Source organism: Solea senegalensis, linkage group LG8, assembly GCF_019176455.1.
Source record: "Solea senegalensis isolate Sse05_10M linkage group LG8, IFAPA_SoseM_1, whole genome shotgun sequence".
Classification (NCBI taxonomy): Eukaryota; Metazoa; Chordata; class Actinopteri; order Pleuronectiformes; family Soleidae; genus Solea; species Solea senegalensis.
In genome coordinates, this window is record NC_058028.1 from 15,630,345 (window position 1) to 15,644,052 (window position 13,708).

Here is a 13,708-nt window from a genome sequence, read left to right on the forward strand (position 1 = left end):
AATGACTATATATGAAGAAACACACATACACACACACACACATACATACATCTATATCTACTGTACATGTATATATTCACTAATGGAAGCTCTGCCAACAGTTTATCTTGAAAGCCTCCTTAAGGTTTGTTATCAGTTTGCCTCAGACACTCTTGTCTTAATGTGAAGAGGATTAATGCCATCATTGTGTGCTTGTACTGGATGTTATAACTTGTAGTTATACCAATCTCTGCATCAGAGGAAGAGGGAGAGGGGAGAAAAAGACGAGCAAAGTTCAGGCACTGGAAAGAAAACCAGGTGGAAAATCGAGCGTAGAGAGGTGTGTGAATGGAAACTATAAAAGAAAGATGAAGGAGCAGATCAAAAATACAGAGAAACAAAAAGTAAAAAGGAGAGATTAGGAGAAAAAAGAGAATGTGACAAAAATGAAAAATGGCAAGGAAAGTAGAGAGAAGAACAGACTAAGTGGATGAGCTAAAAGGAGGGGGAAGGAGCGGGTGAAAGAGGGAGAGCAGCTTTGTAGAAGCAAATGTTTGGGGCTGATAAGACATGAAACACGCCACACTGGAGCCAAAAAGGCAGAGAGGACTTGCTATGTAAGCCAGTGAGTGAGCCAGTAAAAAAAAGACAGGCATCCAACTGGACACTCACCTAACTGTCCAGTTATTCATCAAGCCTGCCAACTGGACACTCAATCAGTTCAGCGTTTTAAAAGCCAGACTGGCACATAAAGAGTTAGCCAACCACCAAGACATTTAATCAGCCTGCAATGATTCATTCACATGGTCAGTGAGCCGAGCCAGGCAGTGAGTTAGTCACAACCTGTGTCAGTCACTCAGTTGGTTAATCAGTTCATTTATTCATTAATTACTACAATTACAGTGCATAATCATATCTAGTCAGAGGTTTGGCCGGTGAATGAAGATGATTATTTACCAGCCATTAAAGAAGAAAAGGCAGTTCTGCAGCCAGATGGCCAGTCAGTCGTTTACACCAGTCAACCAGTGACCAGCTGTCAGTCAATCACTTAGTCGGCCAGTCACTCCACTAGCCTTTGTCTGATTGTCACCGTGTCTATCACTGAGTCAACCTGCCAGTAAAACAGCTTTACACCCAGTTAGTCAGACAAACATGCAAACATCGTTTGTCAGAAAAGTTTCCACATTTGTTGTGGGCATGTAAGAGTGTTTATTCCAGGCTGTTTTTTTGTGCTTCTAATTCCTGGATCAGTGCTGTTGAAAGGCATTACAGTCGTAAGTGTCCATCCAGACAGTCTGTCAACTATATTTAATATAACATCAATTGTACATTTTGCTTGCTTCAAGCAAACCAAGGTCAATGCAAAACCATAAACATGTTAGGAGTTAACAAGCACAGCAAGTGCCAATGCACTTTGATAGTAACTTAACTTTGGTAAATGCACACATCCATCCATCCATTTTCCGCTTTATCCTCACCTCAGAGGAGGGTCGCGGGGCACACATAGGGCAATAGGCGGCGTACACCCTGGACAGTTCGCCAGTCCATCACAGGGCCACACATAGAGACAAACAACCATTCACTCTCACACCTCTGGTCAATTTAGAGCGTCCAATTTACATAATCTGCATATTGCATGTTTTTGGACTGTGGGAGGGAGCCAGAGAAACTGGAGAAAACCCACACACACACAGGGAGAACATGGAAACTCCATGCAGAAACCGGGGCTCTAACACGGGTCTTGTTGCTGCAAAGGCAAGGGTGCTAACCACTACAACAACCGTGTGGCTCTAGATGCACACGTGTATATGAATTATTGAGTAAAGGTTTAAAGTCGGCTACATTTGGGTGGCAAAAATTCGAGCAACCGCGTCACATCAATGTAGCTTTTAAACACAATATACTGTCATATATATTTAGTGTTACAAACAACTGCAATACCAATATGAAATTAACCTCAAAAGTTAATACAAAAACAAATCTCTCACACAATCTCTCTGTTTTTTGCTTCTGAAAATAAGTGGGGTTAAAAACCCAAAGTTAAAAGAACCTCTTCAATATAAGCTTCCATCCACACGTGGAGCCTTCAGACACTGAAACAAAGCAAAGGAAACTTGGCTGAGTACATTTACAGGGTGAAGAAGTGGTAAGGTGGAGGAGTGACATGAAGGGCTCTCGTGTCTCTCTTTTCCCAGAAAGAAAGAAAGAAAGAAAAAATGAAAAGACATGGTAATAAATTGTGATAAAGGGAATTTGTGATCTGTTAAGAAACAGATAATAGTGTGGTGTCCATAAAAAGAATGAGACAATCTAAACGATCAGGGCTGTCCATAGGTCCATTGATTTTTGTGACACTGTGACAAACAGCGACAGAATCCCTCCCAGAGCTCTTGTCCAACTGTGCACGTATGAGCACATGAGCCTGTGAGGCTCGGTGCCTTCGTTGCCATGTTAATGAATGTCGACACAGAAAAAAAAGATTTTTTCAACCAAAATGCAAGAAAAAAAGAAAAGGCATCATGACAGAAACAGAGTACAGTGCATCCTTGTGCCGATCTTTATAGACTTTAGTCTATAAAGATCTGTCCTTAGTCTTTCTTTCCCGAGGGTTTACGACTCAGGTGAGTCTGCGTGTCACCCTGTCTGCAGACCCGGCATCAGTGTCGCAGAAGAGGCTTCCTCATCATCAGAGGCTGCAAAGAGGAGGAGGCGGCTGAGCTAACATTAGCCAAGGCCTGCTGAGGTCACCATCCACAGAGAAATATGCAGGTGGGAAAAGCATGGCGGAGAAAACAGGGAAGGGCGGGGAATTGACAAGATGGAAAGACAGCAAGACACGGTGAGAGGAGAGACAGGATAGCAGTATCGGGAGAAAAATAGACATGGGAGGGAAGGGACGAACTTCGGAAAGATGTACACGCCACACAAGCCACACAAAGTACAGTGTTTGATATACACATTAATATGTAATCAAAATATGATTTTTTACGGGGTTGCTGTTTCATTTATTTGACTGTGCTGATGTGTTTGTATTTGTGCCCTCGGCACCACACTGCACACTGCACAATGCAGCATGGTTTAATACACTGCCTGTTGAAGTGCGCATTTCTGGAGGTGGAGTTGTCACTGGGGACATTTAGTGCAGATGAATTCATCTTTTCTGAACTCTGTCCAGCAGCATGTGTGCTTGTTTTCTCTCTGATGCAGACTTGAATGCGTCTAACCAGTGGGGGCACTCAAGTATTTTTACAATCACGGCAGAAATCATTGGACAATCTTTTAGATCTTTGTTCACACTACAGAAACTGCAACTACTACAGACATTTTGTTGATGCTTGAGTATGAGTTTGCTGGATAAATCAATGTGCCTTGAAACTAAATCCAAAAACCACTGAAGCGCGAGCATCTGTGGTGTGTTTTATCTCTGGGCTGGAATTAGTCTTTTGAGTTGCTTTCACTTGCATCATTTTGCATGCCCAATTGAATTAGCCTGATTACATTTACAGGAAGGGGATGGCCACTATAAAAAGGCTGCAGATGGGTGAAGTGAAATCAAATGTAAGTAGAGGATGTGCACAAATTCACCAATTAGCCCTTCTTTATCCTTGTTTGTGGGAGACAGGAATGATTAAACTGGGCTACAGACTGTTGTCTATGTGGAAGCCATTAGAAGAGACTAGGTTTAGGTCACTTCTAAATGGTAATTTGAGGTCAGTTTTAGTTTTAGCTTTCTAATGAGACATTAGTGCAATCTTCCAGCTGGATAAGTGCCACTGGCTCCTGGGTGCTCAGAAAGCTTTTTTCAGCTTGAAGAACCCCCAAATTATACTTTTATCACAGATTTTTTTTTTTAATCACTGAATATAATTTGGAGGCAATCAAGGCAAATTAATCCCAGATTTATGATTAATTGACTAACTATTATTCATTATGTATTGGAATTAATGGGAAAGGCTAAGAAATGAAGGTACATTACCATGATGGTAGTCACAACAACAGTTCGGTTCTCCATCGCCGAGCTGTCATTGGACAGAGCATTTTCATTCTGGACCAACACGAGTTTGTCGATGTCGTTCCAGTAGCCAATCTGTAAGAAACAATAGAAAAAAGCACAGGAAGTGCATTAATGAGAGTGATGAATATACTGTAATCTATAATTAAAATAAAGTAAGATAAACTCAAGATAGAGGGGGTAAAAAGTAATATAAAACAGAAAGAGTATAAGTGAGATGAGAGAAAGCAAAAAAAAAGAGTCAACCGTTGGAATGAGCTCACTTCAGCAAATTTCCCATCGGTACTGTAGAATATATTGAGAGATATTGAGTGCGAGGTAGGAACTTTCAATAAGCAACATTACTGTCCAAGGAACACTTCAGGACCTGGAACATGGTCTTTTCTCCTTGTTATTGCTGCTACATGTGCTTTTATTCCAATTACCACAAATTATGACCACTGAAATTTACCATCTTATGTTTTACGCTAGTTAAGATGGATTATCTTTAAACTTTCCTTTTGTCAATGCAAAGTTTTATGTATCTCCAGTTTGTGTGAGCATGAGTGTCTCCAAAACACTTAAAAGCTACAATGGTGTGATTTCACTTATTAAGATATTTACAAATGCAATGAGAGTTTATTCATTTGAAATTGAAAAAAAGTGCAATAATTATGCAGTAAACAGGATAAAACAAGATAAAGGCAACACACATTGAAAATTACATAAATCGTCCATTTGTTACAGCAAGATTACGGCATATCCTTTCAGTGAAGTTTAAGAAAGTATATAAAGAGTGAAAAGAATGAGTCATACGTCTTTTTTATTGCTCAAATATTTGAGAGCTCACCTTCCGTGGTCCGTTACTCTTCAGTTCAAACACGTCCATGGTATAGTTGACCCTTCGACCATAGTGATCAAACTGAATGTTCCCAGTCAGGCCCTGAATGCGTACCTGTGTTTGTTGGAACAATGACAGAAAGGAGTGGGAAAAAATTGAAATACAACCCTCTGCTATATGATGCAGTAACTACTAAGTGTCTACACATTGACTGGCTATGGCAGTAACAATAGGGACCATAACAGTATAAGAAAAATGGAGTGATTACAACTTAAGCTTAAAGCTTTTTTTTTATTTTTGTTTTTGTTGATGTTACTCTGTCCTTCAACTGAAAACAGGCTCTGTCAAGCAATACTATCAGACCTGCACTACAATTTTAAGATCCAAGGAATTGAATGTCCCCAGAATTATAGTGTGTAGACTCTTGACTCGTGGCTGCTCCATCAAATTCCCAACAGAACTAAAAAATACAAAAACGTAAAAATGCTTGTGCTGAGCACTTACAGTATGTCTAGATGTTTGTGTTTTGTCATACACTTGTGAATATTATATCTTTGCCAGTCTAAAAAGTACAGGGCACGTGTCTCCACCTGTTTGAGTGCACGCTCCATATCTATTCCTTGGTTCCAGGGAGCAGCCGGATTGGCCAGGCAGTCACCAGCGTTTCCACGGCGACTGATATCAATCTTCTGACGGCGCAGGGTGCGGAAGGCCTCGGCCATCACAAGGACGCCATCATATGTTAGAGACGAGGTATACTGAAGAAAAAGACAAGGCAGAGTTAGGGAAGAGAATGAAAAGAGGACATATACGATCATTTTGAAAGGGAATAAATATTTCTTTGTAACTGAAAAGCACAGTATGGCAGAAAGTGATAAAATGAATGTCAGGGCCAGAGTGGGTCTGAAGGTCAGGGGGGTTGAATCCCCAGTTCCTCTAGTTTACATGTCTACATGCAAATGTGTCCCTGGGCAAGACACTTAAATCCAAACTGTGTCTGGCTGCTCTGCTGGCAGTGTGTGAATGGTTGTTATTGATGTGTGTTAGAAAAAAGCACGGCAAATAAATGCACTGTGTGTGTGTATAAACAGGTGTGCATGGGGGCAAGGCTGTGGTGTAATCTATGGTCATCGAGACTGAAAAGAGTTAAATAGTGTAAATACAGACCATGACAGGTTTGATGCAGAGCTGTAGTGAAGAACTATGTGAGAGCCAGGAAAATCCCAGCTTTATTGCTGCATTGGACCGCTGACCATCTTAAGTCCATACCAACCTCACCAGCAGACATGCTGACGTGTGTCTCTTTCTATCTCACCACTCTTAGATTTATTTGACTTCCAGTGAGCATCCGTCAACACCACTGTAAATGTAACGAGACAAGCTGAAGTCTGAAAGCCATTCAAAGAAAGTTAAAATGTTTTAATATTATTGTCACCTCATTTATTAACTGCACTTAACTGGAGTACTAATGGTGAGATTTGGGTTTACATAACAAGATCTATGACCATTTCTTCATTACTGTTTGAATGTGACCGCTATTACATGTTGGTGAGAAATACAATCAAACGACAACAAAAATACCCAGAGTGAATAAAAACAGATGCGAAACAACCCCAACAACAAAAGGTACAGTAGTGTTTTTGACTCTCTGGCTGAGTCTCTTATGTAGCAGTGCTGGCCCTCAACATGTCTGTGCCCAGAGACTCATTATCTCATAACTGGTTCATGGATGTGGCACACCAGAGGTCATTTGGAGCCAATTAAATATATTCAGTGCTAGAAGGGACCTTTAAAGGATGAATAAAAGAGAAGACAATGTAATCATCAGTATCTGCTCTTTAACAGGACTCTTAAAATGGTGGTAATCTTGGCAGATTGTTTGACAAATTCATTACAGGTAAAGCAAGGCACAGCAGGGAGCCATGCCACGCACTCAGCAATAACACCGCCACCCACACCACGCACAGCACCACTCAGACAGAGGCAGTCAAACACACAGCAGGCTGCCTTCACATCACGGCAGAAACAAGTGGCAAGATGAAAATGGGAGGAAAGAAGGAAGTCATCTGAAAAACTCTGCCGCCGCTCTCCATTCCTCTGCAGCTATAGTTTTCTCTCCATACTGACATCCCTTGATTTATATCCCACAAGGCATGTTTTGGAAGGCTGCACAAGCATGTCATCCTCCTTTCATCCCCCCCTTTCGAAACTAAAGAAGCCTTTAGGGTGGGTAACTGACAGATGATGACTATAGAATTTAAATCAAGGAGAAAACAACAGCAATACTGAGCCAACTACAGACCTGCTTGCTGTCAGGGTCACGCAAGAACCACTTGGGAACAACAGAAAACAGTCTGTTTCTAAACTTTGTTTTACTCCAGTATGACAATTCTTTTAGAAAAGATAAATCCAGTCCCAACAGATTTCCTCTATAAATTATAGAACTGACTTCAGGGAGTGAGCAGACCTAAGTGAGATAAAGGCATGTTGCATTCATAAGGAACACTATTTATTCCTACATTTACTCATGCTAAATCATTTATTTATGTATTCATTCATTCATTCAAAGAACTGTTTTTGAAGGTCACAAAAGTTGTGCTAATCAAGGACTATGCTAGTGTCAAATTACGGAGTGTATGTCTGTTGCCATTTGTGAGGACAGGGGATCGAGGATGTGAGGGAGATGGGACTGGATGCTACATTATCATTGTTGTCGACAGCTTCAGGACACATAATCATGAGGTACCAATGCCACAGAAAGCACAGACGTCACATTAGTAACAGGCCACGTATAATCATTCAACGTACAGTATGTCCACACGTGTTCCTGTCTTAAAGGTGTGTATGCTGACATTTCACCTGTCTTTTTATAAAGAAACAGGTTAAACTCCTGTGAATACTGAGACTTGATGATATCGATCAGTACAGATTTAAACCCAAATGGTTGACTCTACATAGAGTATTGTGGGCCTACACGATTCAACATGGTTTGAAACCAGACAGTTGGTGTAGAGACTACATATGGTTGTGTGGTTGTTTGTCTCTATATGTGGCCCTGTAATGGATCAGTGACATGTCCAGGGTGTACCCTGTCTTTCGCCCTATGTAAACTGAGAACGCCGCAAGTGCCCCCTCATGCCCTAATGTGGAGGATAAAGCAATAGAAGATGAGTGAGTGAGTGAGTGAGATTTGCACCAGTCTAGCAAGCAATACATGTTTTACTCATGGCCAAATATCGATAAAGGTTGTCATGTTAGTTAATAAATGCAGTTAACAAATGTTGTAAATACATTCCTCTGGCAACACAAATACGCACTAGGGTTTTGATCCGGAAAAAGTCAGAGAGAAGATACAGTATGTGTGATCACAAGCACTGTGTATTTTGATGAAGTTGAAATATTACTTTGCCAGCTCACTGATCATTTTCATTACATTTCAGCAAAATCTCTTGCACACAAGAGCTCATTTCAGGGAACACAAGTCTAGAATCACTGGGTCGAGCCGTTTTGATTGATGACTAAAAGCAGCTCGCTCAAACTCCAGTCTTCGGTGCAAGAAGGGACAAGTCCCATTAGTGCTTTTCACACTGGACGTTATTAGTTCTACTTAGCCTGAGGGTGTGAATTGGCCCAAGGCTAACTGAGCACAGTTTTTACATAGCACCAATTAGCCTAGAAGAATTTAAAGACATCTGTTGACACTAGAGATATCTGGTTTTCTGTCGTTCTGTTAGATCACATGGTTGGGGAAGGCCAAAATCCTTTGTACAATTCTTTGTGGGGGAACAGTGGAAAGTGCTATACCAAAGGTATTTACGTGACAGAAAATACTCACACATAGCTTGTCGTGCCTTGTACAGTGTTCACGGGGTCTTGTTTATATCAAAAACATGCCTCATAAGACTACACCTCAGTATACACAGCAAATGTTAAGTCAACATTAAGGGACAATTAATGCAGCCGGCATGTGCGTGAGATTTCATCAGGCCAGTCTAAGAATGTTAATTAGTTCATTACCACAAGTCCCTGGGTGAAAAATGACATGCTAATGACGAAGGACTATGACCACAACATACCACGCCACCGTTCATATTTTTCTACACTACGTGTATGTGTGCAACTGACTGCATGTGAGCATGAGCCAGGGAGCAAGGGAAAAAGGCTGCATAGCGATGTATTTTTAATAGGTAGGTGGACATATTTCCAGTTAATATATTCTCAAATCAGCTGCAGTGTGGATAAGGGAAAGAGGGAAACGGACAGACAGAAAGGAACGAAGGGCAGAGAGATTAAATAGGGACAAACTTGTGTGACAGTGGGAGGGACATGGCAGGGCCAGTGATAGTCTCATCTGTAAATATACAGTTAGTATTTAAGGACATGTTTTACTACCTTCGGTGGGGTGTCAGATCCAGGGTACTCCCTCTGATCCAGTTTGTTCCAGCGCTGCATCAGTTTAATGACTATGGGCTTGCTGAAGTCCACCAGCTGGAAACCAGTCACGTTTGCGCCTCCATGCATGAACCTCTCCAAAGATATGTCCTTAAATCCCTGTGAAAGAAAGACAGAATTAAGGGAACAGAAATGTGTGACCTAATCCTCTGGAGGATTCCGCGAAAGTTCATATACTGATCATACTCATTTGCACCCGTACTTAATGTGGAGTGAGTTCCACATGTAGTGTCACTTCACAGTAAAGTAGTTGTGAAGAGGGATCAATTTGTTAGAGGACCAGAGCCAGAGTGTAAAGACATGTGAAGGTTGTACTGGGTAACTGCTAAAAGCTCTGTGTCGCTTGACCTGAGCTTTTTTTTTCCTTTTTTTTGAACCATACCAGAGATCATTTACTGCCATGGGTTCTGACAGCGAGTTCTACAGCTGTGACTGTTGTGGGACTGGCAAACACAATTTGTTGTTTCCACAAATGACTCCGGAGCCTTTTATTTACCTTTAAGTTTTTCTTTCATTTTATTTTTAAGGTTAAAAGTTTTAAGTTTTTTAAGGTAAAATCAAATATATTTCTGCATGTTAAAGCACAGTAACAAACGTAGATCAAAGTAATAGCTAAAAGCAATGACATTAAGAGTTCTTACCAGGTTTGCTACGATGTAATGGAAACCTTTAACATGTTTCCCCACACTGACAGCCTGGAAATAAAGTAAACAGGGAGAGAAAGAGATGATTAAAAACTTAAAAACTTAACTGTTAAGATCAGACATGGTAAAGACAATCCTAGCAAACTGCCTTGACCTATAATTTGCCAGCATGGAGAAATCAAACTTCTTATTCTGCTCAAACACTGAAGTCAGTAATCTTTTTTTGGTCATCATTTAATCTGTACAATGGGATGGGGTAAATTTGAAACATGCAGTTGTATTAACGTGGCGCATAAACCTACTTAATACATTTCATTTTAAAGTTTGCTACCTCCTGTCTCTACACTGGTGTACACACACACACACACACACACACACATAGATTGCAGCTGGTGGGGCACACAAACAAAGCAGTATCTGTCTCAAAGCAGGGAGACTAGCCAATAGAGACACTACACAGCCCACCATGATGGGAGACTGTGTGTGTCCGTTTGTCTGTTCACACACGCCAGAGAAGCCAATTGAGAAACAGTATGTCAGTCTGTCTCTGGGATGCTGTTAATAGTGTGAGTTTGTGTAGTTCTGTGTGTACCAGTGTTATAATTTTTTTTTTGTTTTGCATGATTTGTATAAATATGTGTGTGTCAGCCCAAACCAGCCTTTTGGGAACACATTTTTGACTATAGACCAGATTTTTTGATGTCAATCTGTGTGTAACTGCTGGTCATTGAGTTTGACAGGAACCTGAGTCACAGGCCACACAGGCACACACACGCGTGCACGCTGCAGCATCTGACAGAGCTCAAGACTTAATCATCAAGCAATAGAAATTCTCTAATGAACTTGGACAAGCATAAGGTGTCAGGATAAGCTTTTGTGTGTGTGTGTGTGTGTGTAGGCTTAAAATCTGTATCTTAGTGGACAGTGTGGTGGTGTGGTGGTGTGGTGGTGCAGCCCTACACTGTGTGTCCCACTCTGATGTGTCTGTTTGTGAAGTCACATTTTTCATTCAATGTCTCCAGGGGAAATCTCAAACTGTGTTTGCTTCACAGATGTCAGAAAGCATAAGGAGTGCTGTTGTACTGAGCTGACTGGGGCAGACAGCAGGCAGACAGACAGTAAAAACAACAACAAAAAAACAGGTGCATTCTATAATAATATGTGATGTAATCCTGACTCTAATTGTTTTAAATCCTCTCACAGACTCTCGTTTTCATTACTTACCACAGCCTGTTCTGAACGATGTGGTTTAATGTCTCAGTGTGGTGTGGTTGAACCTCTTCGTGAGATGTTAATTGCTATTAAACTCAGGTTAGTGATGTAATCGCTGCCCTCTCTCTAGTAATGTAACGGAGCTGCATCAAAGTGCAACAGCTCCAGCTGGATGCACATCTTTTTTACGGCCGATTTCAGTTCAACTTATTTGTTTAGTAAGAAGTAAGAACATTAGCTCTCGCTGACCCAGTTCCTGCTGCAGGTTGTCACGTCTGGTTTTACACTGTTCTTCACTCCTCTTTAGCTCCGTGTCTTTGTGAGTGAACAGCACAGTCTGTAAAAACACTTCATGCAAGCCTACTTCCCATCTTTTATCTCCCATCATTTATAAAGCTGTGGTGTTTATTTTGTCTTTTATTGGTAGCAAGATATTCGTAATCTAATCTAAATCTAATTTAATATGATAGACATATTAGGCCCCATGTAAACATGCATGTTTATGTCAAATAGATTCACCTTCCAAGATGTTTTCTTTTTAAGTTTCATTCAGATTCTCACCTAAATAAAAGTATAAATACAGCAATATAAAATATGTAAGTAAAATTACTGGTCATTCTTTGACTTATTACTCCCATGTCATCATTGTGTCTTTAAAATCGGTGGTCTATGTGGACGTAAGGTGAGTTTACCGTCTGATACCTGTCGATTTGTTTACCACTGTGCTCTAATACTGTCAGTTGTAGCTGCACGGTTCATGTTGTGTGCCAAGGTAATCTAATCAACAACGTTACCTGTTCTAGGATGTTCTGTAGTCGCTCAGGCTCCAGATCGATGACATATTTCCTCTCTTGACGTCGGTCCAGGTCCTCGAGCAGCCGACGATACGCTGCCTCATTGAAACTCTCCACACAGATTGCACTCACCTATGATAACGTATATGTACACATTTCTGTACATTGACACGAGCGGGAAATGTGCATCTGCTATGAAACACCATGTAAAAGTAAGGTAAGACATGAGGCAAATAAACCACAAGCAAGTTAACTAACGTTTGCTCCTGCAAAGAAACCAAAGTGTGTGTGTGTGTGTGTGTAATTACAAAGTACATATGTATGCCTGAAGTAATCATGAGTGTTCCATGCTTGTTGTTTGGCCTGGTACCAAAAAAAGTGTGTATGATAGGGAGTGTCCTGACCTGCCATCCATTCTGTCCCGCTCTCTCCATAATTGCCTGCAGTATTGCATAACCTACAACACAGAGGAAATAGAGGGACAAAGACAAAAAGAGAGAGAGAGAGAGAGAGAGATTTTAGTGGAGCAGGTACTTGAGACACTGACTGATTATAATTTAAACTTTTGCAGACGCTCCTCTGACTGTCACCTACGGAGCTCTTACGGACAAAAGGAATGAGCAGACAAAACTGGCTGTGAGTTTAATTGAAAGAGAAATCATTTCAAGTGACATTTTAATTTAAATTGATCTTCGCATTGTGTCTTTTTTAGTAGTGAACTTTGACTCTAGTGCAACTCATCTGAGAACAAAGACAGCTTTATAGGCTGGAACAATACAGAGAAAGGAACTTTCTACAGAATAACGAGTAGAGCTTCAAGCTCTTAGTGTTATATCTGATGATTTGAATGGATTCTTTTGTGATTAGAATGTGCACAATTGACCAGCTTTCAACATGGGTCAAACCAAGTGTAGAAATGACGAGAATGAAAATTAACTAAATCCTACCCAGATAATGTGTTTATAATATGGACACACCTCTTATGTAGTCTGTATCACATACAAATTGTGAGTAAAAATAAATCGTCAGAGTTAGCTTGAAGTCAGAGCCACGCACAAGGAAAATTACAAACCTCACAGAGCAAATGTCTGCAATAAAGACAGTGATGTAAACCGAGTCACGTATTGTGTATACAATACCTCAAACCGTATTAACCTTTGCCCTCTATTTTCTGTGTTTGTGTAGGGGCTATTTATTGGTTCAATTGAAGCGAAATGTACATCTGAAGCCTCAGTTATCACCATGTGTATGAACGTGAATGTCTGTTGTATTGTGTTTGACAAAGACATCTGTCCTCATGTGCAGTATGTTGTGACATTGTGCATTTACTCTTGAACCGGTTGTAAACGATGCCTAAATCATTGTATTCGTGTCAAGGGTTGAACATCTCAGTAAGGTGTTGTGTTTTGTTTGCACCATGTGTACATGCATTTGTTTAAGAAATGCACATACATGCTGTGTGTGTGTGTGTGTGTGTGTGTGTGTGTGTGTGTGTGTGTGTGTGTGCATGCGTGTATCTGGAGCGTAAAAAAAGATCACAATGTTACTGCCCATTTTCTAGCACATTACCGGCAGCAGGGCCTGATGGGAGCCTATAATGAAGGGTCTTGCCTTGGCCAAGTCATGGGTGAACACAGCCCAAACTCTATGCATCCATCCTTTGCTCCATTTCCTCATACTTTCCCCATTCTCTCAAACATCACCCCTCCTCACCCTGCTATATGTACACCCAGAGGCTTATGATCCTGTCAGTTCTCTTGCTTCCCCCCCTTTGTGCCTTTTCTGTAATCTTCCC

The 13,708-nt window shown here is 40.9% G+C and overlaps 1 protein-coding gene across 6 annotated transcripts in view; it reads right to left on the reverse strand.

Moving 5' to 3' along the window:
* gria4a (glutamate receptor, ionotropic, AMPA 4a) overlaps window positions 1–13,708 on the reverse strand; it is an 86,054-nt gene that overhangs the window by 31,935 nt on the left and 40,411 nt on the right. For 5 of the 6 annotated variants that reach the window (XM_044031689.1, XM_044031688.1, XM_044031691.1 and 2 more), the window contains exons 4-10: window positions 12,318–12,370; window positions 11,914–12,045; window positions 9,905–9,958; window positions 9,204–9,362; window positions 5,402–5,569; window positions 4,821–4,925; window positions 3,956–4,066 (exon numbers count right to left, since the gene is read on the reverse strand). In XM_044031689.1, the coding sequence (XP_043887624.1) occupies window positions 3,956–4,066; window positions 4,821–4,925; window positions 5,402–5,569; window positions 9,204–9,362; window positions 9,905–9,958; window positions 11,914–12,045; window positions 12,318–12,370 (782 nt within the window). Of the gene's footprint in view, window positions 1–1,674; window positions 2,673–3,955; window positions 4,067–4,820; window positions 4,926–5,401; window positions 5,570–9,203; window positions 9,363–9,904; window positions 9,959–11,913; window positions 12,046–12,317; window positions 12,371–13,708 lie in introns of those variants that run through there. The other variant, XM_044031693.1, reaches the window with a different exon arrangement.